The sequence below is a fragment of the Panulirus ornatus genome, chromosome 7, assembly GCF_036320965.1.
Source record: "Panulirus ornatus isolate Po-2019 chromosome 7, ASM3632096v1, whole genome shotgun sequence".
Taxonomy (NCBI): Eukaryota; Metazoa; Arthropoda; class Malacostraca; order Decapoda; family Palinuridae; genus Panulirus; species Panulirus ornatus.
The window spans coordinates 43,769,357-43,796,395 of record NC_092230.1 but is presented as its reverse complement, the minus strand read 5'-3'; the positions used below and the strand labels follow the sequence as shown (position 1 = coordinate 43,796,395).

Here is a 27,039-nt window from a genome sequence, read left to right as displayed (position 1 = left end):
TGTGCGTGCGTGTGTGTGTGTGTGATTGAATCACATGTTGACCAAATGGCGTCCTAGCTTCGTCTCTTCGATGTATATCAACTGACTGTTATATTTCTCTCTTGTTGTCTCCCCTGATGATGTGATTATGACACGAAAGTGCACTTGGGAACTTTTCGTGTTTCATTTTCCCCGTGGACTTATAGGAATATATATATATATATATATATATATATATATATATATATATATATATATATATATATATATATATATATATATATATATATATTCCTCTGTGCTTTCACACCGGCGCGCACGCACACGCAGACACACACCGCCCTGGTGCCTGATTGGTACTTCTCATTGAGCTAATGACCGACCATTGGAGGCAGTTGGTGCTCGTTAGGGACAAAGACAACGACGTCCTCTTGCGTACTGTGCAACCTTGAACTACTTCAGGCCATAGCCTGCCACACCATAATGCTTAAAGATGAACCAGTGACCCTTCTTCTTCTTCACTCTTGCGCAAAGAAATAGACGTAGTATAGGGAAAATGACATAGAAAGGCAGTAGTTAGCGAGGGGGGGCAGGGCTGTACACCACAGAGAAGTGTGGCATAGCATAGATGAAGTCAAAGCTGTGGGTTACACTCCACCCCTCCCTCTCTCTTCTGTGCCCCTCGACGAATCCTTCCTCTCTGGCCCAGGACAGCCATGTCCTGCTTCTCTCAGGATATTACATCACAGGGGCCTCTAAGGCCGTCGTCGCTTCCCACACCCCACACACACACCCCCACAAGCTTCCCCCCCCCCCACACACACACACACCCACAATAGCGTGACCTCAATCCTCACGCTTGTGCAGTCGGTTTTATAACATCGTAGCGTGATGGTAGGGGGTCATTATGTAGTTTGGTGCAGAGAGAGAGAGAGAGAGAGAGAGAGAGAGAGAGAGATGAGAGAGGTGGTTGGTGTACCCTAAACTAGAAGCAAGGGAAAGCCTAGCCTAGCCTAGCCTAGCCTAGCGTAGGTGGTGATGGTGGGGGACGTAACTTCCTTCCTCTCAGCCTAGCCTAGCCTACCCTAACCTAGCTAGCCTAGCCTAGTCTAGGTGGTGGGGGACGTAACTTCCTTCCTCTCAGTCCGTGGCATTGAATGGCGGCCAAAACTCGTGACTCTCCACCACCATTTTCAGGTGTCTGTGCCTGGTATTTATAGCCACGAGACGAGCGAAGACTCTAAGAAACGTCTTTGTGGTTTGGGAGGAATGAAATATTGCTTTGAGTCTTATGTAATTGACGTAAGGAAGGGGCGGTGCTCAAGGAGGAGTTAGGAGGTGGACAGGGAGGGGGGCGCGCGCCATCGGACATATTTTAAGGTATACAATAGACAGAGAAAATGACGAAACATAATGATTTACGTTCTTATATCAACTATTTCACGTTTAGTCCCTCGAAAAGAGAAAGAAAAATAATGTATCAACTGTTTCAGTGGTTTAGATTAGTGACGAATGAAAGAAACATGTCCCCGTTTCACCATCTTCCAAACTCACTGACATGTGTTTGTGATAGACATTTTTTTCTTTGTCTGCAAAAGCATACGGTATTTATTTGTTTCACGGGACAAAACTCCCATGATTATAGACATGAGGCCGTTTCATGGTATCCCATATCATACGTCCATTTTCATTCAGATATGGGCTCAGTTTTGAGCTCAAGTTTTATGAGAATTTGACCAAAATTAGTAATCTCAATATAACATCTAGAATAACAGGGTGGGGAAAAAAAAAAGCTGCTAAATTCTCTCAGAGACATTGTAGTCCTGCATACCAGTTCTGTTTTGAGCTTTTTTCACCAGAATATTAAGATCTTTCCCTCAAACCTTCAAACCTTGACCAGCTTCCTAACAGTGCAGCCTATTATCCATATCATTGATTCACATGAGAAAGAGAATTGGTCCCAAGACTGATCCTTGTGGCACACCACTTGTTACGTCTAATCATTCTGAGGCTGGCTGTTTAGGGCCAGTTAACCAATTTCCTAACTACCAAAGTACAACCCTCTCTATACCTTGTGGTTTGACTGTAATGGACCATCTCTGACGTGGAATGCATCGAATGGGGTTTGAAAAATCCAGATGCCTAACATTAACTGCTTTACTTTCATCATATATATATATATATATATATATATATATATATATATATATATATATATATATATATATATATTGATTATCTCATTATAGAAACCAAGTAGATCTGTCAGCCATGAGAGATCCATCAAAAACCATGTTCAGGAGAGTCTTTTATCATGTGGTGGTCCTCTAAATGGTTTTACAATCTTAACCCAAACGATGGTTTCCATTGGCTAAACACCAACAGACGCAATTCCATAAGATGAACACCAACAGACACAAAGCTAACTGGACAATGTCTGTGATTTATTGCTGTTCTGGAAAATGGGTATTGCATTAGCAAGCTTCCATTCCTCTTATTGAATAAGAGAGTATTCAAGTGTTTAACTATGTCATTTTATTCGCTTCTCTCGTGTTCCTGTAGCTATCACAAATTGTTTTCCTCTCTTATAATTAAACTTGGACTCTGGACCTGCGCTGTATCTTCGATTGTAAATATAGATGCGAAAAAAAAAAAAATGATTTGAAATCTTTGCTATGTCTTCTTTGTCGTGAACTAAATCACTATTTTCAGTTAATGATGGCCTAGCTAATTGGGTACTAATGACTCTTGCTTCTAACACAACCATAAAATTCCCTTTTGATATTCCTTTTGATATTTTCAGCAATATACACTTCAAACTGGCAGCCCTTAACGTATACATCAGTTTCTCTACGCAGTTTTTTGATCAAGCTGTTTATTGGTCTCTGTGAGCTTCTTATGTACAGTTTTCTTAGACAACAGAACACTTCTTTATATCATCGTTCCACCATTTTGGCCTCGCATTGGAAAAAGATTCGTCTATTACGCGTTGGCACAAATGTTCCCACTACTGCTTTGAACGTCTTACTGAAACTTACCCTAAGCAACGTCCATAGCGCTTTCATTTATGGTATCTAACCAAGTGTGCATGTCAACAACAATGCTATCTTCAACATTTTCAAGTCTAAAATTTGGTCATTTCTTTTTTTCTTTCAGCGACTCTTTTATGTTGACCAGCATTACAGAAATGGTAGATGTTAACTTAAAAGTAATTCGACAGAGATCATTTGTACCAATTATTTCTCGGATTTCAACATTCTTAGCGAGATTCTCATATGTATTTAGAACTAAATGTAATACAATCTCGTCGCGCGTAGGTCTAGCAGCTAATTGTATTAATGCAATATCAAGCATATTTAGCTAAAGCTCACAACCCGAGCTACGTGAAAGGGGTTTCACCCCGCTTAGATGAAAAGTTTAGTTAGAATCTAGATAATTTTTTTGCTACAATCTCCGACTCTGATCGAATAATTTTGTGTTAATTTCTGCAATCTAATTCAGTCTTCTACCTCCCTCGGGTTTCTGGCTTGGACGACTCCCCCACACAAATCTTACCATTTATCTCTGATGTCTTTAGAAATACACCTTATCAAAACTCCTCTCACTCTTGCTTAACATCTGGGTCTCGACACAGCAGATGATAAGAATATAATAGTTCTGTTGATTACAATTGCAAAATGTAACGTGCGAGTTGAGTTGGATTCAGTCACACACATCTTGAGAATTCTCCCCCCCTCTAAGATAGCATTTACGTCACTAACAGAGCCCAACATTTAGTAGAAATTGTACAAATAGTAACAGTATCTCTCAAGTACGGTATTTACGTGAGATAAAAAATCATACGCATCCAAGGTTGATTCTTGCGAGGGAGCTATGCCAGCTGGTGATGCAATGAGCTGTCAGCCAATGAGAGCGCCACGTTCAGGGGGAGTGTCTGGGCTCGGGCCAATCCGAGGAGCGTGTGGGGGTTTGTTTAGCCCCTGCGGCGCGTGCGTGGGGGACAGTTGCTGACTAGACTCGGGAGGGTGAGTACGTCACATCGAGACCCTGACTTTGAGCTCTCTTTCTCTCTCTCTCTCCCTCGCCTCCCCCTCATCGTAAATTGCAACCACTAGGGATGGAGAATAATAAGGCGTTGGCTCACCATAATGGTGACGTCCTTGCTCCATCTAAGCTCTTGTGCTTGGACGACTCCCCTCACAAATGTGGGAGAATGCTTTTCCAGCCAGCCAGCCAGCCATTGCTCTTGTGGCAAAAAGAAAAAAAATATTTAGGTGCTCATTGTTTCGAGGGTGTTATGGATTAAACCCCCGGCGCTTCCTTAGTGTCTAGTGTAGTGAAGGGAAAAAGGAGAGAGTCTCTGTGTGTGTGTGTGTGTCATCTTCATGTCGGTGATATTGATCACCCATGGCAGCGCAGGTGTTTTCAGTCGCCCTTAGAGACATGGGGGGTGAAGAACCTATCTCCCGAGTTTGTTGTTATTATTGTTATTATTATTATTATTTCCACGTCACTCTATTTATATCAGAGAATTGTATGGTAGTAAAGGAGAAACGTGATTAAGTGTCAGTTTGGGATGCGATAGTGTCATCTCCCTCCCCCCTTGTGGTTTGGAAAGCTGAGCCAGTCAAGGTTAGGAATGGACTTGTTATCTTTGTGTGTGGAGATATGATAACAGGAGTGTCAGCAGTGAAACGAGTGTCAGCAGTGAGAGTGTAACGAGACTCACCAGTGAGAGTGATTAACAGGACTGTCAGCAGTGAGAGTGAGTAACAGGACTGTCAGCAGTGAGAGTGTAACGAGACTCAGCAGTGAGAGTGATTAACAGGACTGTCAGCAGTGAGAGTGATTAACAGGACTGTCAGCAGTGAGAGTCATTAACAGGACTATCAACAGTGACAGTGATTAACAGGACTCAGCAGTGAGTGATTAACAGGACTTTCAGCAGTGACAGTGATTAACAGGACTGTCAGCAGTGAGTGTAACAGGACTGTGAGCAGTGAGAGTGATTAACAGGACTGTCGGCAGTGACAGTGATTAACAGGACTGTCAGCAGTGACAGTGATTAACAGGACTGTCAGCAGTGACAGTGATTAACAGGACTGTCAGCAGTGACAGTCTAACGAGTGTCAGCAGTGAGAGTAACAGGACTGTCAGCAGTGACAGTGATTAACAGGACTGTCAGCAGTGAGTGTAACGAGACGGCCCGTAGAGTGATATTAGGCCTGGCAACAGTGATTGTACTTGACTGCCAGCAGTGAGTGATATCAGGACCGGTAACAGTGAATGATAGCAGAACTGGCAGCGGTAAGAGATTTTAGGACAGGCAACAGTGATTGATAGCAAGTGGCAGCTGTGGGCGGTAACTTGTGGCAACAGTGAGTGTTATTACGACTGGTAATTGCGATATTAGGATTGGCAACAGTGAGTGTTTAACCCGGACTGGCAGCAGTGAATGATAACTGGCAGTAGTAGTGAGGAATATTAGGATTGGCAGCAGTGGCTGGTAACAATTGGCAGCAGTGACTGGTAACAATTGGCAGCAGTGAGTGATAACAGGTTTTGCAGCAGTGAGTGATAACAGGTTTGGCAACAGTGAGTGATAACAGGTTTGGCAACAGTGAGTGATAACAGGTTTGGCAACAGTGAGTGACAACAGGACTGGCAATATTGAGTGATAACAAGATTGGCAGCAGTGAACGATAACAGGTGTGGGAGCAGAGTGATAACAGGATTGGTTGTTAGTTTGAAAGATAACGACTGGCAGCAGTGAGTGAAAACAGGACTGACAATACAGTGATAATAGGACTGGTAGCACAGTGATAACACGTTTGATAGCAGTGAGTGATAACAGGACTGGCAGCAGTGAGTGATAACATGACTGGCAGCAAGTAAATGATAATAGGACTGGCAGCAGTGAGTGATAACAGGATTGGCAACTGTGAGTGATGACAGGACTGGCAACAGTGAGTGATAACAGGACTGGTAGCACAGAGTGATAACAGGACTGGCAGCAGTGAGTGATAATAGGATTGGCAACAGTGAGTGATAACAGGACTGGTAGCACAGTGATAACACGATTGATAGCAGTGAGTGATAACAGGACTGGTAGCACAGTGATAACACGATTGATAGCAGTGAGTGATAACAGGACTGGTAGCACAGTGTTAACACGATTGATAGCAGTGAGTGATAACAGGACTGGTAGCACAGTTAGAACACGATTGATAGCAGTGAGTGATAACAGGACTGGCAGTAATGAGTGACAACAGAACTGGCAGCACTGAGAATGATAACAGGACTGGCAGCAGTGAGTGATAATAGGACTGGCAACAGTGAATGATAACAGGACTGGCAGCAGTGAGTGATAATAGGACTGGCAACAGTGAGTGATAACAGGACTGGCAGCATTGAGTGATAATAGGACTGGCAACAGTGAGTGATAACAGGACTGGCAGCAGTGAGTGATAATAGGACTGGCAACAGTGAATGATAACTGGACTGACAGCAGTGAGTGATAATAGGACTGGCAACAGTGAGTGATAACAGGATTGGCAGCAATGAGTGATAACAGGACTGGCAACAGTGAGTGATAACAGGACTGGCAGCAGTGAGTGATAACAGGACTGGCAACAATGAGTGATAACAGGACTGGCATCATTGAGTGATAACAGGACTGGCAGCACAGTGATAACAGGACTGGCAGCAGTGAGTGAAAACAGAACTGGCAGCAATGAGTGATAATAGGATTGGCAACAGTGGTTGATAACAGAACTGGCAGCAGTGAGTGATAACTGGACTGGCAGCAGTGAGATTGATAACGGGACTAGCAGCAGTGAAAGTGATGGTAGGCCTGCTAGCAATGAAAATTATTACCGTAGCAGCAGCAGTGCTAACAGGAGTGACAGCAGTGACAGTACTAATAGGAGTGACAGCAGTGAGAGTGCTAACAGGAATGGCAGCAGTGACAGTGCTAATAGGAGTGACGGTGCTAATAGGAGTGACAGCAGTGACATTGCTGACGGGTGACAGCAATGGCAGCACCAATAGGAGTGGCAGCAGTGATTGCAGAAACAGATGCAATTGCAGCGAGAGTGTTGAACAGGAGTAGTGACAGTGATGATAGCAGTGAGAGTGTTAACAGGACTGGCAGCAGTTAGAGTGACAACAGTGAGAGTGATAACAAGAATGGCAAGAGGGCGTGATAACAAGACTGGTACCAGTGATTGGCAGCAAGCCTGCAGGTGCACTGCTTAATGCTGCTCAGGTTATAATCACTTGGCTGTATCTATTGTCGGAGTTGATCATGAGGCTTCATAATTAGGCTGGCTCTGTGCCACCGTGTGTTAAAAGAGTTTTATTTTTATGGATTTGGAGATGATATCTTTATCCCCTTCGCTCTTCAGATTTACAAGAAATGTGGAATTTTTATGTGCACTTTATTGACGATGAGAGGCCTGTCGAGGACAGCAGTAGCTGTTACTGTTGATGCCAGGAGAGATAAAATTGAGAGTCATGTTGATAGAATTCTTGACTTTCAGATAGGGTACTTATCACAGTTCAGAGGTTGCTGACAAACCTGATACGCTGTAAATGTTAGTGCCATTGTATTACAATATGTTTGATAGTCAGTGTGACTGACTTTCTCGGCTTCCTCATTTGGTTGAGATTGTATGTGAATTCCTTGCATGAATGACAGATGTGAAGTGTGCAAGTTAAATCCATTGAAGATGACGTATATTGCACCAGTCAAATCCAGCGAAGAGTTGTGATGATGTGGGGAAGCATTAAAGATAACAACATATATATCATAGACCCACATCTGTTGGTGCTTTGGGAAGACCCCCTGGACTCTTTTATGGTGGAAGTGCACATTTTCTTGCTAAGTATACAAGATCAGCCGAGCTACACAGCATGTAACACATGGAAAACTACAGCATCACACAGCATATTACACCAGGAAGGGTTGGCTGTAGACTGAGCTGTAGGGGTAGAGTACAGCTCATGAAGCTAGTGTAAGATAAATGTAAGGTCAAGAATGGCCTTGGGAGTAATTCGGAAGCCCCATTGTAAATTTTTTAGGGCATTTTGGACCCCCCTCCTTCCCTTTGATCCCATATGTTAAAATCAGATACCCCCTGATAAGTCGAGTCATTGTTTTCTTGACCCACTCATACATGTAGACACTCATATTAATCAAAGTTTTTCAAAGAACTTACCTGTACAAATGTATTGTGTTTTTAGTAGTTAAGGCATACTTAAATGATAGGAAATAACTTATCATATGTAAATTTGTGATTGTCTCTGACACCATCACAAATGATTATAGAGAATGACATGGTAGTTGTTGCATCAGAAGCAGAATGTAATCCATAATGTTTTGACTAAGTTTTAGTTGCAGAAGAAAGTTAATCCTGAGAAAATGTTCTTTTATACCTGATGTATAATTGAAAAATAATTGAAAAAAAGGGCAAATGAGAGTTGGGGTGAGAGAGTATCATTAAATTTTAGGGAGAATAAAAAGATGTTCTGGAAGGAGGTAAATAAAGTGCGTAAGACAAGGGAGCAAATGGGAACTTCAGTGAAGGGCGCAAATGGGGAGGTGATAACAAGTAGTGGTGATGTGAGAAGGAGATGGAGTGAGTATTTTGAAGGTTTGTTGAATGTGTTTGATGATAGAGTGGCAGATATAGGGTGTCTTGGTCGAGGTGGTGTGCAGAGTGAGAGGGTTAGGGAAAATGATTTGGTAAACAGAGAAGAGGTAGTGAAAGCTTTGCGGAAGATGAAAGCCGGCAAGGCAGCAGGTTTGGATGGTATTGCAGTGGAATTTATTAAAAAAGGGGGTGACTGTATTGTTGACTGGTGGTAAGGTTATTCAATGTATGTATGACTCATGGTGAGGTGCCTGAGGATTGGCGGAATGCGTGCATAGTGCCATTGTACAAAGGCAAAGGGGATAAGAGTGAGTGCTCAAATTACAGAGGTATAAGTTTGTTGAGTATTCCTGGTAAATTATATGGGAGGGTATTGATTGAGAGGGTGAAGGCATGTACAGAGCATCAGATTGGGGAAGAGCAGTGTGGTTTCAGAAGTGGTAGAGGATGTGTGGATCAGGTGTTTGCTTTGAAGAATGTATGTGAGAAATACTTAGAAAAGCAAATGGATTTGTATGTAGCATTTATGGATCTGGAGAAGGCATATGATAGAGTTGATAGAGATGCTCTGTGGAAGGTATTAAGAATATATGGTGTGGGAGGAAAGTTGTTAGAAGCAGTGAAAAGTTTTTATCAAGGATGTAAGGCATGTGTACGTGTAGGAAGAGAGGAAAGTGATTGGTTCTCAGTGAATGTAGGTTTGCGGCAGGGGTGTGTAATGTCTCCATGGTTGTTTAATTTGTTTATGGATGGGGTTGTTAGGGAGGTAAATGCAAGAGTTTTGGAAAGAGGGGCAAGTATGAAGTCTGTTGGGGATGAGAGAGCTTGGGAAGTGAGTCAGTTGTTGTTCGCTGATGATACAGTGCTGGTGGCTGATTAATGTGAGAAACTGCAGAAGCTGGTGACTGAGTTTGGTAAAGTGTGTGGAAGAAGAAAGTTAGGAGTAAATGTGAATAAGAGCAAGGTTATTAGGTACAGTAGGGTTGAGGGTCAAGTCAATTGGGAGGTGAGTTTGAATGGAGAAAAACTGGAGGAAGTGAAGTGTTTTAGATATCTGGGAGTGGATCTGGCAGCAGATGGAACCATGGAAGCGGAAGTGGATCATAGGGTGGGGGAGGGGGCGAAAATTCTGGGGGCCTTGAAGAATGTGTGGAAGTCGAGAACATTATCTCCGAAAGCAAAAATGGGTATGTTTGAAGGAATAGTGGTTCCAACAATGTTGTATGGTTGCGAGGCGTGGGCTATGGATAGAGTTGTGCGCAGGAGGATGGATGTGCTGGAAATGAGATGTTTGAGGACAATGTGTGGTGTGAGGTGGTTTGATCGAGTGAGTAACGTAAGGGTAAGAGAGATGTGTGGAAATAAAAAGAGCGTGGTTGAGAGAGCAGAAGAGGGTGTTTTGAAGTGGTTTGGGCACATGGAGAGGATGAGTGAGGAAAGATTGACCAAGAGGATATATGTGTCGGAGGTGGAGGGAACGAGGAGAAGAGGGAGACCAAATTGGAGGTGGAAAGATGGAGTGAAAAAGATTTTGTGTGATCGGGGCCTGAACATGCAGGAGGGTGAAAGGAGGGCAAGGAATAGAGTGAATTGGAGTGATATGGTATACCGGGGTTGACGTGCTGTCAGTGGATTGAATCAAGGCATGTGAAGCGTCTGGGGTAAACCATGGAAAGCTGTGTAGGTATGTATATTTGCGTGTGTGGACGTATGTATATACATGTGTATGGGGGGGGGTTGGGCCATTTCTTTCGTCTGTTTCCTTGCGCTACCTCGCAAACGCGGGAGACAGCGACAAAGTATAATAAAATATATAGTATAATTGATAATGAAAAGAATAACTGCACTCACTGACTCATGGCACTGTATAATTATCAGGGTTGCTAGAACTCATTTCTGCAATCATGCTGGATTATAGGTGTGCGTGATTGCTCATTAGTTTCATTAGGCATATGTATTTCTAAACCACTCTTATTAACTTAGTTTTCATCATCTCATTCCAGCTCTTCGTGGTTTTGGGCATCCAGTATGGCACACATAAGCTCCTTGTTTCAATTTAGTCTCTGTTCTTAATGATCATACCCATTCTTCTCCATGCTAAATGTATTCTGAGGTTACTCCAAAGAACTTTATGACAAGTTTTCAAGTGTTCGTAATGCTGCACTAATTTTTTGCACAAAGTTAGACACAACATGCTGTTTTTGCTTAGTTGATATACGTTGAACAGTAGGGCTGACAAAATTATAGGGAATGTACATAGGGAAAGTATTACTGTATTAACTGTGGTTGATTTAGATTTTTGCATTATCTTTTTTGAATTAATCGATAAACTACTTTCTTTTCAGTTTGACTATTATGAAGCTGAGTGAAGAATCATAGCCTTGTTTTTGCTGTTGGCTGATTTAGTGGTAGAATCATTGCAGTTTCCTCTGTAATTCAGGATGATTGAGAGCCGTGAATGGGTATTCCGTGTCTCCTGCCAGGTGGCAGTTGGGGAACAGGTTTGTCACATTATGGTCTTCCTGTTATTACTTTTTCTTGTGGAGTATAACTCATGGAAGGAAGAGATGTTAACCTGTAGAAAATTAAGTTTGTGCTAGAGTAATGTAGGGCTTTTGTACAGTACTACTTAATCATTTATCCCAACGTGATATTTGTGGATCTTGAAGAACTGAAAAATATTACTCCTCTTAATGTTGACCATTCATAATTTCATCATAATTCAGGTGTGTGTGGTGGGGAACTGCGAGTCTCTTGGGATGTGGGATTCTCAGCATATGATCCCACTGTATGCAGAAACCTCAGTCGTTGATGATGAAGAGAGTGTATGGTCAGCCTCACTTCCGATTCCCTTTTCACAAGTAAGTCCTGTACCTATTTTTGCAATAGTATCCCATAAACTTTAGAAATTAGAAAAACTTTGAAATCTGATACCACTGTGTTTTGCATTCTTGAAACTTTGGTTTATAGGAAAATGAGTTTGTGTATCCTCCTTAACTCATGCTCATGAATATTCATACAGAATCTTCCAATAAGAAATTCTGATTATGCATTTTGCATATAAATACAGGAGCTGAATGATCGGGTTAGGAGTATTGTCACACTGTAGGTAGATAAGATAGGGAGGATGTCTTTGATAACATTTAGATTGCAGAAGAAACAGAACCAGGTTATTAAAAATCATTGACCCATTTATGGCTCATGGGCTCAATAAGATCTCTTCATACATGCTGAAAGAATGAATAGATATAGTTGATGGGCTGCTTGAAATGTTGAATGTGTTCAGGAATGACTTTCATTAATGTTTCAGTGTTAAATATATTGATTATGATGCTATACAACTTCAATTTTTATGTAAAGCTTACCACAACGTGAACCAAAGAAGTCATTATTGTATCTGTAGTGTAATGAACATTACAATACAGTATGTCATTCTGATACTTTCTATGAATTCATCCTTTTACAGGGTACATGAATACCACCAGTAATGAACAGTGTCCACAAAAACCTCTGCTTCCCCATACATTTTCATATGCAGTGTCATAGTTACATTTTATTACCATGTCATCTCTCCTTTGGCCCTCATTACCATATCTGGACATGGAATTGTCAAAGTACCTGAAGGATTCGAGATCCATGTTTTGAGTCTATGGGTATCAGTCTCCTGAATGAGGCAGGGCACTGAGGAGGTGTTGTGGGAAACATCCACCTGATCGTGCATTCTGAGCACCCGATGTGCCAAGAAATCTCACTTGTACCCACGTTTTCATGCTTCCAGACAAGAATTTGAGTCTTTTGCTTAAGGTAGGAGCTGACTAGCTTGAAGCATGGATGGATGAAATACAGTGCCCAGTAGCAAAATTTCTAAAATGAAGTGGCAGCCTGGAAGAGTAAAGCAAGAACATCATTCCCTCAAGACATCCCGAAGCATACTGAAGCGAGTTGTTGGTGGTCATACCATTAGAAACACTTGTATCAGCAGCTAGATGGAGGATGAATTCACCATGAGAGCGCCATATGCTTGTACTGTATTACAATAAACTTGGGGTGAACAGTGTTTTTTGCAGACACTAAAAAAGGTATATGGTAGATAAAAGGTTAAAAATCCCTGGCATAGTTTATTAATACTCACTCACCCTAACTTCCATTAATTGTTGTAGGGTCCACTTCATGAAACCCCTCTCATTTGTTGTGGGCTTTCCTGATATGTTGTTGTTTATGTTGACAGGTGGAGTACCGTTACTGTGTGTGTATCATCCTGGAGGACAAGCCTGACACATATGAGCGAGCGTTGGTCGTCAGGCGTTGGGAGACTAATCTGTTGCCAAGAAAAGTTCCAGAAGGAGGTAATTTGTTGTCATGGTTTAACTTTATACAGGAAGTTTTGAATGAAATGCATTTGTATAATTATTTTTACATGGCTCTTGAATAGTGACTGTCTTTTTCTGCTTGATTTATTAAGATGCCATAACAGCATCACAGCAAGAGGTGATGAACATATACATTGCAAGTATTGATTTCTTGTATTGATAGCAGGTATTTCTGCTTAGAATTAACATTTCATTTTCTGTTGTATTTAACTCTTCCTGTACCGTTGTTGTCTGTCCGTTTAGGATTGAAAACTAAAAGGGAAATGAGCACAAACATGGGAGACTGAAGGAAGTATGTGGAAGACTAACCTTGATGCTTCTTGTATCAAATTTTCGGTATTCTGGAACAATGTTTCACCTCTACACACACACACACGCACATGAATTCATGCATACATCGTAATGAATCCTTGCATTGTTAAACACTGCATATATTGGAATTTGGCTTTGTTGTATATCTAAAGCCCAGGCAGACTATTATCTGATATATCAGAACTTGTGTGATATATCTGGTGATAGTCCAAAGTGACCCATGTTTGTGATCACCAACAATTGCTGTAGTAATTATGGTAGTTTCTGTATATAAAGCTTATTGTATTACTGTATTCTTATTTTGTAACACTGTAAAGCATTAATGTATTTTGTTCATGCTTGATGGCCGTTTCCCACGTTAGCGAGGTGGCACCAGAAACAGACGAAGAAAAGCCACTTCCACTCTCATTCATTTTCTAGGTGTCTTATGTAATGCACCAAAACCACAGCTCACTATTCACAACTAGGCCTCATAGACTTCTCCAAGGTTTACCCTGGATCCTTTACATGCTCTGATTCAGTCCACTGATAGCATGTCAACCCCAGTATACCATGACATTCCACTTCACTCTATCCCATACACACCTTTTCTGTTCCTGCAATTTCAGGACCTAATCACTCAAAATCTTTTTCACTCCATCTTTCCATCTCCAGTTTGGTCTCTCCATTCCTTTTCCCACCACTTCTGATATATAAATATCCTCTTTGTCAACATTTCCTCTCATTCTTTCCATATCTCTAAACCATTTCAGCACTGCCTCTGCAGCTCTCTCTCACTATTTTTATTACCACACATTTCTCTTACCCTTTCTTTACTTACTTGATTAAACCACCTCTCTTCTCATATTGTCTTCAAATATTTCATTTCCAACACATCCACCCTCCTCTGCACAGCCTTTTATATAGCCCATGCCTTGCATTCATATGATATTGTATAAAGTATTGTGCAAACACGTAAAAATAGAAATAAGATATATAAAGTTTTCCTGAAAACATCTCTGTGCCATGAATGAGCTTGTAAGATGTTATTTTGTCACCAAAGTGGAATTTGGCACAGTATTTTTGAAAATACTAATGATTTATTCCTTAAGTATTATCTGTCTGTCTGTATCTCTTTACGCCCATTCCATTCGGGATCTTCATAGGGGGATGGTCACGGCAAAAGAGTCTCCATAACTAGTGAACTCCAGTGCTGCTTCTTAGTTTTTTGTGCCTTACTCTTAGCAGGCCAGTGGCAGAGGGTAATTCCAGTGCAGTGTTTTCAAAGGCTCCTGACTAATGCTTCAACTACTTCTAGCTAATGGCTTTGCCTAATGTTTCTACCTACTACTTCTGTCTATTGCTCTTACCAAGTTGCCAAAATGCTGGTTTAGTGTTATCATGTGTCATGCATGACAAAGAGAGATTATTTGTTTGTGGACAGAATGTCAGCAGTCAATGTGATGATGAGGCAGAAAGAAAAGACAGCAATCTGTGATAGAGGAGTGCAACTTGATAGCCACTGAAGTGCTGGCTCACTATGCACCCATTACAAACACTCCTGATACCTAGTTGGGTAGTACTGGTAATACACCCCCCGTGGTAGGTGGCTGCCTGCCAACCATTACATTACTCTTCACTTTTTTATCACACTTGACTGCTGTTTCCTGCATTAGTGAAGTAGTGCAAGGAACAGATGAAGAAATGCTGCATTCACTTACATCCATTCTCTAGTACAGTACATATACAAAAATTATGTGTATCCAGTAAGTATTTCCACTACATCATGAATGAACTTGAGTAATGTTATTTCAGTGATATGGAATCCACCATATTTCCAGCTAATGAAAATAAGAATTTATTCCCAAAAAGTAAATTTTTCGCTAATAGATTATTGATACATATTTTGTGTGCAAGCAAGTATGAATATGCACATGTGCATATATATAGATGTCTGTGTGTATGTGTATATGTTGATATGTATATGTGTGTATATGAGCGTTTATTGATAAATATATGTGCATGAGTGGATAGGCCATTCTTTGTCTGTTTCCTGGCACTGCCTCGCAGATGTGGAAACTACAGTATTACATAGAGGTCCTTCATTCTGGCAAGACCCTATATACAAGGGAAATGGGAATTAGCCTTTAAGTAAAAAAAATAAGGTAGGGGTGAGGAGAGGTATATGTAATACAATACCAGTCACTGGTTGTTTGATAATTCCAGTATTACTGTAATGAGCTGTTGGTTGAGCCAGATAACTAGATTACTGTAATGAGACTGTTGGTTGAGTCAGATAACTAGCTACCCAACCATTGCTGTGCTTACACCATAAGATCACAGACATCATGACTGTAAATCAGAAATAACAAACAGACAAAGACATGTGCACTGGAACCATCAGCGCCATGTTCACAAAGGCCCCTTATCCTCTAGTTTCAGCACAACCACAAAGTGAACAAGTTTGAACACTTACATCTCCCTCAGGTGTTCACGGCTGTTCACAGATAACAAACACTTGTGCATTTGTTCCCAGAAGCATAAAGGCTGGTAATACAGGAAAAACATCACATGAATAGAACCTGATTCAAGGCTAGAAGATACATATAAATAAGTGAGATATACATATAAATAAGTGCAAATGAAAATACAGTTATTGAAAATTGATAAAATGAAAGAAAAGTATACTGATTCTTAAAAGCCAGCTGATTAGAAGTGACCAAGTGGCATATCAATTGCACTCTGAAAACAAGAAACATGTGAGCATTGAGTGGTTGATGAAAGGCAGTATAGTGAAGGCAAACTGATGTCGTCATTGCTGACTGGCTTAAGAGTGGACCAAATGACAGGCAATGCCTGTGATTACCTCTGAATTAATTGCAGTGGGTCAGTATATGAGACAGGACAGGGTCCTGGCCAGTATATTTCCAAGAAAAGTATCTCAGGCTTGTGGGACAAACCACAGAGGAAATAAAAAAGATAGATAGATTAGGAAGAGTACACGTAACTCCATTGGATCTCAGTAGCTATGGAAACTCTTTTGCCACTGCCATCCCCTTGAGGGAGTTACAGTTGGGAACAGACGTAAGAGTTATAGATAGATAGATAAATGGAGCACACTGGTGAACAACCAAGAATATTCCCAGACTGAGAAAGAAATCCTGTCAAAACTGTGCTTATGACCTTGAAATGTTTTGCTTAAAAAAAAGAAGGCTAAAAGGTATTTTGATTATGTTTCTGAAGCTCTGATGATAATGATCTGAGCATCTTTCTACGACTAGATTAGTAAGAAGGTAAGCGTTTTACTCCAAGGACTTTGAGGTAGAATACACTACTTTTTCTAAATAGGATTAACAAATGGAATTATTTTCCAAAAGAATTACTTTGAAAGCAACTCCACAAATACATTTGCCTCAAGTCCCTGACAAACTATTTACTCTTCCATGGTTAAAGATTTTACAGACGTTTATCCTTAAGTCATTTACTGGATTATCTGCATTTTTTCCTGCTAACGTTTATATTTATGATCTCTTTTACTGTCATGAACAGCCCTGAAAGTACTTTTTTTATTTCTTTCTTAGTAATGGTAAGTCTTTCTCTAGGATCAGATGGATTGGTGATCTGTAGTACTGTTTGCATCAGTAACACATTTTTATCCCCAGTGAGCTGTGCAGTGGACCCGCAAGTGGAATGCTTTGGTTCATATGGAGGATTTGAGCGAGTGGATCAAGGATGGCTTGTGAAGGACACTGTGGTACAGCTGCGCCTCTGCAACTCCAACCTTTACAATGACCCTGTGATGCTCTTTAAAAGAAAGTATCAAAACAAGAAGGTAAATATCTGAGGGCATTAGTTGATAACCTAAAGAGGTAAGACAATCCTGTCATTTATATAGTAGCACATTCGTGCTATGTAGTTCTGCAGATATGAGCTCTGCTGTTGTCAAATGTGTTTCATTAGGAAGTGTTGTAGATTTGTTCATGAACCATCCTGTTGCAATTTAAGTTACTGTAGTATTGATATATCTTTTCTTTTAAGTATTATTACTACATTTATCTCAACCTTGGTGTCATGTATGTTTGTATTGTCGGAAAGTAGCATCTTGATGACACCTGTACCATTTTGTCACTTTTGGAAATGTCCCTTGTGGGAACAGATCTGTAAAGATAGCAGTAACTTTCATACACAGTCCTTGATTGTACTTCCTACCAGTTTCTATTTCATGCATGCCTTCCCTCTTTCTATATTGTATAATAGGAAGGTAGGAGTTAAAGTTAGGTAACATAAATTTCATTTGTATTCTGGTAAGTTTAGGAAATTGCTAGCGATAAAAGATGAGGTTTGTAAGAAATTGAGGGAATACTTAAAGATCTAGTAGGTAAAGTTGGTAATGAGTGTAATTCTTGTATTCCCAGGTGAGAGTGAGAGTGACGCCTGTAGAATTAGAGAGCAACAGCCCTCTTGAACCTCACACTGGATTGGAGGAGAACTCAGACTTTGACCTCTCAAACTTGCGAATAAACAGCAAACCCACGTGGCCCATCACCGAAGTTGCAGTGAGTTTCATGTGATACTGTGTCTTCCATTAATACATCTTCATCTGTTTTCCCTGATGTGCCCTAGTTAGCTAACCTGTAGGTATGTAAACCCAGAGAAGTACATCTTTAGTTTTTCCTGATAAGCCAAAGTTAGCTAATTTGGAAGTGTATAAATCCTGAGAAGTAGATGAAGTTGAGAAAATTAGAAATCGGGTTTTTACTCACTGGAGCACTTTTAACATAGGTTGATGTTTGTTCCAGAGATTCGAGTCTGTATGCCTGTGATCCATTCCTTGGTACAATATAATGGGAATAGAGTTGCTCATAGATAGATAGGTAATGGTATCCAGTATTTGAATCATGCCCTCCATTTTCCTGATCATCAGTTATGAATGCAGAAATGAGATTTTGTGTGGAAGAAACTTTGGGTATCAGTAAGTGTTGTTTGACTTATTACAGATAGTATGATTCATATTTACAGTAAAGAGATATTCTGTGAAATATAGGATCAACTTTACTGATCTGTTTTTAATCATCAATTAAAAAAGTGATACTTTGAATTAGGTTTGATACATTAGATATTTCAACCAAAGGAGTGGTGGTATGGCAAATAACTCAGATGCCAGCAGAATCTTGACTGTATACAGTACATTCAGTTATACAATTCAAGGGACTGCATATCACCCCCAGTATACCTCATCATAACAATTTGCTTTGTTCTATGCACACTTATCACTCATAATACTTTTCACTTCATCTTTCCATCTTCAGTTTGGTCTCCCCATTCTTCTTTTCCCCTCCACTTCTGACACATATGTACTCTGTCAGCTTCTTTTCATTCATACTCTCAATTTGTCTGCATCATTACAGCACACTTTCTTCAGATCTCTTAACCACACCCTCCTTATTACCACACCTCTCTCTTAACCTTTTATTACTTACTCAGTCAAACCACATCACACCATGGATTGTCCACAAATATTTCATTTCCAAACACATCCACGTTCCTCTGCACATCCTCATGACTCGCATAATGACAGCATTGTTGGGACCACTGTACCCTCAAACATACCATTTTTTGCCCTTCTAGATAATGACCTCTCTTTCCACACATTTTTCATTGCTCCAATAACCTTTACCCCCTCATTCACCCCAAACTCACTTCTGGTCCCATAGTTTCATTTGCTGTCATATCCACTCCCAGATATCAAAAAACTTCACTTCTGAATTTTCTCCATTCAAACTTGCTCCCAGATTAACCTGTCCCTCTGCCCTATTAAACCTAACAACTTTGATTTTGATTATGTTTACCCTCAGCTTCCTCTTTTTACACACACGTCCAAACCCACTCACCCGTTTTTGCAGTTTCTCAATTGAATCTACCACCAGTATTGTGTCATCAGCAAACAACAGTTGACTCACTCCTCATGCCCTCCTTACCCCCTGTATACTGCAAACTTGCCCTTTTCCAAGACTTGCATTGACCATCCACACTACCCCATCCATAAACAAATTAAACATGGAAACATCACACACCCCTGTCACAGAACAACCTCACCTGGAGCCAGTTGCTCTCCTCTCTCCCAACTCGCACACATGCCTTACATTCTTGAGAAAAACTTTTCTGTTTCTGATAACTTTCCTACCACACCATATATTTGGAAGACCTTCCACAAGGCATCTCTACCAACCCCATCAATTGCTTTCTCCAGATCCATAAATTCCACATACAAATCCTTCGTTTTTGCTAATACTAACACTTTCTTCAAAGCAAGCATCTGAGCTGCACATCCTCTCCCACTCCTAAAACCACATTGTTCCTCCCCAGTCTGATGCTCTGTATATGCCTTCACTCTGTCATCACTCTCCCATACAACTTACCAGGTATGCTCAACACTCACCTTAGTCCCCTGTACCTTTATATAGTAGTATTATCCATATATTCTGCCAATACTCAAGCTCTTCACCATGATTGATACATTCACTGAAAATCCTAACTAACCAGTCAACAACACAATCACCACCTTTTTTATAAAATTCAACTGCAGTATCATCTGCTCCAACCACCTTACTACATTTCATCTTACACAAGAGTTTTGCTACATCTCTCTTCACTGAACCACTCTCCATTACTCTCTCACTTTGCACACCTTCCTGACCCGAACACCATACATCTGCCACCCTATCTTTGAACACATTCAACAGTCATTCAGAATACTTCCTCCGTCTCCTCCTCACCTCATCACTTCCTATTACCACTTCATCATTTGACCCTTTCATTGTTCTCTTGTTTTTCTTACACTTTTTACCTTCTTCCAAAATATCGCATTCTCCCTGAACTGTTCTGTTAATCATTTACCCTAGCTCTCCATTGCCGTGTTTTTCAAGCCGTGCACCTTCTTCTTGACCTCTGTCTGGTTTCTCTTGTACAGCTCATGATTATGTGCTTTCCTTCACTCATAGGTACCAGTTATAGACTTCACTTTTCTCATTTATTAGCAACTTTACTTTATCTGACCATTCACCATTCTTTCTCACCTGCCCATCTCCCACCTTCCACATGCCAACACTGCGTCCCTTAATATCTCTCATTCCTCAGTCTCGCAACTGTACTCATCCTAATACTGCACCTCTCTCTCTTACTGTATTATTATGTACTCAGTCAAACCATTTCACACCACATATTGTTCTCAGACATTTAATTTCCAACACATCCACCCTCCTCTGCATATCCTCATCTATATCCCATATCCCACATCCATACAGTAACCACATCATTGAATGGATTATTATTATCATCATTATTATTATTTTTATTCTTGTGATAGGGGATAATCCCCGCATGTCGTGGAAGGTGACTAAGAGGGGCAGGAGCAGGTGGCTGGAAATATAAGGCTTTGTCATCTGTTCTTGACACTTCCTGGCTCATGTGGGAAATGGCGAGAATGTATGAAAAAACATTATAGTGATTTTCTAACACTAGAGTCCCTTTATCTGGGGGGATTCCTGCATCTGTTCTAGCTCTTCATCCTTACTTAACAGAGTTGAATCGAAAGTGGTCTGACTTGTAAACTGTCCTAGGCTAACTCTCAAACTTGACCCCCTTGCCTTACACTGTAATGTAGATTCACTTTCCATCTTTTATAGGTATTACTTTGGTTTTTGCTCCTGAGAGCTGGCTGCTTGTATGCCCACACCACTGACTAGACCATGCAGTACTCAGCAAGCTTCTGTGTCACATGATTGTTGTGTGGCCATCAGCAACTCGAGAGTGGGCCATTTTGACAACTGCTTCTTTCCCTACGTGTCGAAGCTTTGGAACTCTCTACCTTTTTGTGTTTTTCTCAATAACTATGACCTGGCACATTTCAAAAGACAGGTTTTCCTCTTTCTCCAAAATTCATAAATACTCTCCCTTGTCTTTTCTTTTCCTGTTTCATAATTCTGTACATTTCAATCAAAGCCTGGCCTTGATGTGGACTTTTGTCCATGACTTGAACCTTCCAACATAAAGAAAAAAAATTCAAGGCTACACCACTTCCAGCAACAGGAAAATGATGGGCTTTATTGGAGTGAGACTCCATTTCATCAGTAGACCATGATACAGCATCAGAGAGAAGTCTTTTTCAAAATGGGTAGAGGTGACCAACTAAGTGCCACAGGGTTCAGTTCAGGGGCCATTATTCTTATGTATTAATGGCTTTCACCCCTATCCCTGGGGATAGGGGTGAAAGAATACTTCCCACATATTCCTCGCGTGTCGTAGAAAGCGACTAGAGGGGACGGGAGCGGGGGGCCAGAAATCCTCCCCTCCTTGTATTAACTTTCTATAATGGGAAACAGAAGAAGGAGTCACGCGGGGAGTGCTCATCCTCCTCGAAGGCTCAGAGTGGGGTGCCTAAATGTGTGTGGATGTAACCAAGATGTGAAAAGAGGAGAGATAGGTAGTATGTTTGAGGAAAGGAACCTGGATGTTTTGGCTCTGAGTGAAACGAAGCTCAAGGGTAAAGGGGAAGAGTGGTTTGGGAATGTCTGGGGAGTAAAGTCAGGGGTTAGTGAGAGGACAAGAGCAAGGGAAGGAGTAGCAATACTCCTGAAACAGGAGTTGTGGGAGTATGTGATAGAGTGTAAGAAAGTAAATTCTCGATTAATATGGGTAAAACTGAAAGTTGATGGAGAGAGGTGGGTGATTATTGGTGCATATGCACCTGGGCATGAGAAGAAAGATCAAGAGAGGCAAGTGTTTTGGGAGCAGCTGAATGAGTGTGTTAGTGGTTTTGATGCACGAGACCGGGTTATAGTGATGGGTGATTTGAATGCAAAGGTGAGTAATGTGGCAGTTGAGGGAATAATTGGTATACATGGGGTGTTCAGTGTTGTAAATGGAAATGGTGAAGAGCTTGTAGATTTATGTGCTGAAAAAGGACTGATGATTGGGAATACCTGGTTTAAAAAGCGAGATATACATAAGTATACTTATGTAAGTAGGAGAGATGGCCAGAGAGCGTTATTGGATTACGTGTTAATTGACAGGCGTGCGAAAGAGAGACTTTTGGATGTTAATGTGCTGAGAGGTGCAACTGGAGGGATGTCTGATCATTATCTTGTGGAGGCTAAGGTGAAGATTTGTATGGGTTTTCAGAAAAGAAGAATGAATGTTGGGGTGAAGAGGGTGGTGAGAGTAAGTAAGCTTGAGAAGGAGACCTGTGTGAGGAAGTACCAGGAGAGACTGAGTACAGAATGGAAAAAGGTGAGAACAATGGAAGCAAGGGGAGTGGGGGAGGAATGGGATGTATTTAGGGAATCAGTGATGGATTGCGCAAAAGATGCTTGTGGCATGAGAAGAGTGGGAGGTGGGTTGATTAGAAAGGGTAGTGAGTGGTGGGATGAAGAAGTAAGAGTATTAGTGAAAGAGAAGAGAGAGGCATTTGGACGATTTTTGCAGGGAAAAAATGCAATTGAGTGGGAGATGTATAAAAGAAAGAGACAGGAGGTCGAGAAAGGTGCAAGAGGTGAAAAAAAGGGCAAATGAGAGTTGGGGTGAGAGAGTATCATTAATTTTTAGGGAGAATAAAAAGATGTTCTGGAAGGAGGTAAATAAAGTGCATAAGACAAGGGAGCAAATGGGAACTTCAGTGAAGGGCGCAAATGGGGAGGTGATAACAAGTAGTGGTGATGTGAGAAGGAGATGGAGTGAGTATTTTGAAGGTTTGCTGAATGTGTTTGATGATAGAGTGGCAGATATAGGGTGTTTTGGTCGAGGTGGTGTGCAAAGTGAGAGGGTTAGGGAAAATGATTTGGTAAACAGAGAAGAGGTAGTGAAAGCTTTGCGGAAGATGAAAGCCGGCAAGGCAGCAGGTTTGGATGGTATTGCAGTGGAATTTATTAAAAAAGGGGGTGACTATTGTTGACTGGTTGGTAAGGTTATTTAATGTATGTATGACTCATGGTGAGGTGCCTGAGGATTGGCGGAATGCGTGCATAGTGCCATTGTACAAAGGCAAATTACAGAGGTATAAGTTTGTTGAGTATTCCTGGTAAATTATATGGGAGGGTATTGATTGAGAGGGTGAAGGCATGTACAGAGCATCAGATTGGGGAAGAGCAGTGTGGTTTCAGAAGTGGTAGAGGGTGTGTGGATCAGGTGTTTGCTTTGAAGAATGTATGTGAGAAATACTTAGAAAAGCAAATGGATTTGTATGTAGCATTTATGTATCTGGAGAAGGCATATGATAGAGTTGATAGAGATGCTCTGTGGAAGGTATTAAGAATATATGGTGTGGGAGGAAAGTTGTTAGAAGCAGTGAAAAGTTTTTATCGAGAATGTAAGGCATGTGTACGTGTAGGAAGAGAGGAAAGTGATTGGTTCTCAGTGAATGTAGGTTTGCGGCAGGGGTGTGTGATGTCTCCATGGTTGTTTAATTTGTTTATGGATGGGGTTGTTAGGGAGGTAAATGCAAGAGTTTTGCAAAGAGGGGCAAGTATGAAGTCTGTTGGGGATGAGAGAGCTTGGGAAGTGAGTCAGTTTTTGTTCGCTGATGATACAGTGCTGGTGGCTGATTCATGTGAGAAACTGCAGAAGCTGGTGACTGAGTTTGGTAAAGTGTGTGGAAGAAGAAAGTTAAGAGTAAATGTGAATAAGAGCAAGGTTATTAGGTACAGTAGGGTTGAGGGTCAAGTCAATTGGGAGGTGAGTTTGAATGGAGAAAAACTGGAGGAAGTGAAGTGTTTTAGATATCTGGGAGTGGATCTGGCAGCGGATGGAACCATGGAAGCGGAAGTGGATCATAGGGTGGGGGAGGGGGCAAAAATTCTGGGGGCCTTGAAGAATGTGTGGAAGTCGAGAACATTATCTCGGAAAGCAAAAATGGGTATGTTTGAAGGAATAGTGGTTCCAACAATGTTGTATGGTTGCGAGGCGTGGGCTATGGATAGAGTTGTGCGCAGGAGGATGGATGTGCTGGAAATGAGATGTTTGAGGACAATGTGTGGTGTGAGGTGGTTTGATCGAGTGAGTAACGTAAGGGTAAGAGAGATGTGTGGAAATAAAAAGAGCGTGGTTGAGAGAGCAGAAGAGGGTGTTTTGAAGTGGTTTGGGCACATGGAGAGGATGAGTGAGGAAAGATTGACCAAGAGGATATATGTGTCGGAGGTGGAGGGAGCAAGGAGAAGAGGGAGACCAAATTGGAGGTGGAAAGATGGAGTGAGAAAGATTTTGTGTGATCGGGGCCTGAACATGCAGGAGGGTGAAAGGAGGGCAAGGAATAGAGTGAATTGGAGCGATGTGGTATACCGGGGTTGACGTGCTGTCAGTGGATTGAATCAAGGCATGTGAAGCGTCTGGGGTAAACCATGGAAAGCTGTGTAGGTGTGTATATTTGCGTGTGTGGACGTATGTATATACATGTGTATGGGGGGGGGTTGGGCCATTTCTTTCGTCTGTTTCCTTGCGCTACCTCGCAAACGCGGGAGACAGCGACAAAGTATAAAAAAAAAAAAAAAAAAAAAAATTAATGGCTTGCCTGCAGTTATGCAATCATACCTAAGTATGTTTGCAAATGATGCAAAGGTCATGAGGGAGGTGAAAAACAAGGAAGGTTGCATTATCCCACAAGGGGATCTAGACAGACTCCACTGTTGGTTTGAAGCCTGGTTGATGAAATTCACCCCAAGCAATATGATTAATATGTAGTGGTAAATAACCTTTAAGATTCTGTGTATGAGAGAGACTTAGGGGTTGACAATGTCCCCAATCTATCACCAGAATCCCTTATTAGGAAAATAGTTGTTGAGACAATTTGTTTGTTGGCAGATATCAGAATAGATCTCAAGTACATGGATAAGGAAATATTTAGTCAGCCGCTTATATCCTGTATAAGGTCAGAACTAGAACATTTTTCTAAGGTTTGGTCATTTTATCTAAAAAAGCATAAAGTATTCATAAAGAATGTCCAGAGGAGGGCAACAAAGATGGTACTAGAGTTAAGAGAGCTAAGCAACAGGGAAGGCTGGAGCTTTGATTTTACCCACCTTGGAAGAGAAAAAACTGAGGGGTGACCTGATGACAACCTTTCTAGGTCACAAAAAGAGATCAACAAAGTGGACAGTTAACAGGTCTTTGAGAGATGTAAGGATAGAACATCCAGAGGACATAACATGAAATTATTTAAGAAATTTGTAAATAAGGACGTAAAGAAATACTCTAAAGTATAAGAGTGTTAGATGAATGGAATAGATTGAATGAGGACATGTTTAATTCAGACAGCATGGATAATTCAAGAAGTAAAACTCCCTTCCCACACCGTTCAAATAGGTAATTACAGAGGGTGACTTCACTCATGGCATAACCACAAGCAGGTGGAGGCATAGGTTGAGAATGTGTGTGAGTGATGTTGTGGAGACTGTGTGTACTTGATCCGCCCTATTAACTTAGGAATGGAATGATGATGATAGCTGATTAGGTAGATAGAAATATATATATCCTTTGTAAGTGTGATCCCTGTATCTTGTTAGTTATTGTAATATAACTTAATCATTCAGTGGAAATTCTACACCGTGCTCTAACTCTATCTCTGTAATATTTCCCAGGTAATGAAGGAAGACCAGTGTAAATTCTTCCAACAAGAGCAGTTCGGTGTGGTGTGCAATAATGGAGACTACGTTGTGTTCCAGTGTCGCATGCTTAAAGCAGATACTAATGTAAGTTTTAGCTTTAGATTTTATTATATGTGATTGCTCAAGATGAATTTCCTACCTGCAGAAGTACTAATTCATTATTGTTATCATTATTTTTTTAACCTTGCCGAGCTTGGACTATTTAGATTAGTTAGTTTGATTGCTGTGTGAGGTGTACCTTCTGCCAGTCATACAGGTCAGATGCACTGTTCAGTACTGAGACACTGAGCTTAGTTTTTAGACAGTAGGTGTAGTGTTGAGTTATACAGGTTATAGCCCATGAAACATACAGTTTGTACCTCTCTAATCCAGAACTCTTTGGTCTGGTAACTCCCATGGTCTGGAACATTTTGAATCTGCCACCATTGGTTATTAGTTTGTGGATCTGCCACTAGAGCAGCACTATGGTACCAAAAGTTTTTACACTGCAGCCGAGCTAATTAACAGTCCTGTTAATTTCTTGTATTCAGATGTATTTCAACCCTTCAGGATGTCATCCAAGAGACCAAGAAGTGTAGAAGATGGTGCTAGTAAGCCTAAGCATAAATCATTATCTATGCTTGAAAAGATGGAGTTACTAAAGAAATTAGATAAAGGAACTTCTTTAAAGGCTTTCTGTGAGTACTATGAGATTGGATCTTCAACTGTATATGACTTAGGGGTCAATTTCTGTTTTCTGGCATTGGCTCTGTTTTCCGGCATTGGCTATGGCCAGGTCCTAAGGTTGCCAGATTAGAGGGGTACAACCTATACAGTGTTAGGAAGGTAGGTCACATTTATTGGACAGTAATGAATCAGTGTTGGACATTCATGCTTGAGTTTTGGGAACACAAAGAAATATTAAGACATGCGGGACATTGATTCAAGGAAACTCCATTATACATTGTCAGGATATACCATATGCCTTTTAAGATTTTTTGAGATACATAGCGTTTTACCAAGACATAATACATTTCTTTTCCATAAAGTTTGATGTGCCAAAACATTGAGGGAATGCTTAGGGCACTATGTTGTTGCTTACAGTGTAGTATT

At 41.0% G+C, this 27,039-nt stretch overlaps 1 protein-coding gene across 3 annotated transcripts in view; it reads left to right on the top strand.

Annotated features, from left to right (window-relative positions):
- Positions 1 to 27,039, top strand: part of LOC139749578 (glycerophosphocholine phosphodiesterase GPCPD1-like) — a 167,162-nt gene that overhangs the window by 68,080 nt on the left and 72,043 nt on the right. Inside the window, exons 1-7 of one of the 3 annotated variants that reach the window (XM_071663645.1) lie at positions 3,913 to 4,004; positions 10,979 to 11,134; positions 11,360 to 11,494; positions 12,862 to 12,979; positions 16,957 to 17,126; positions 17,710 to 17,850; positions 25,921 to 26,031. In XM_071663645.1, the coding sequence (XP_071519746.1) occupies positions 11,075 to 11,134; positions 11,360 to 11,494; positions 12,862 to 12,979; positions 16,957 to 17,126; positions 17,710 to 17,850; positions 25,921 to 26,031 (735 nt within the window). In that variant the 5' untranslated portion in view covers positions 3,913 to 4,004; positions 10,979 to 11,074. Of the gene's footprint in view, positions 1 to 3,912; positions 4,005 to 10,978; positions 11,135 to 11,359; positions 11,495 to 12,861; positions 12,980 to 16,956; positions 17,127 to 17,709; positions 17,851 to 25,920; positions 26,032 to 27,039 lie in introns of those variants that run through there. The other 2 variants (XM_071663647.1, XM_071663646.1) reach the window with 2 other exon arrangements.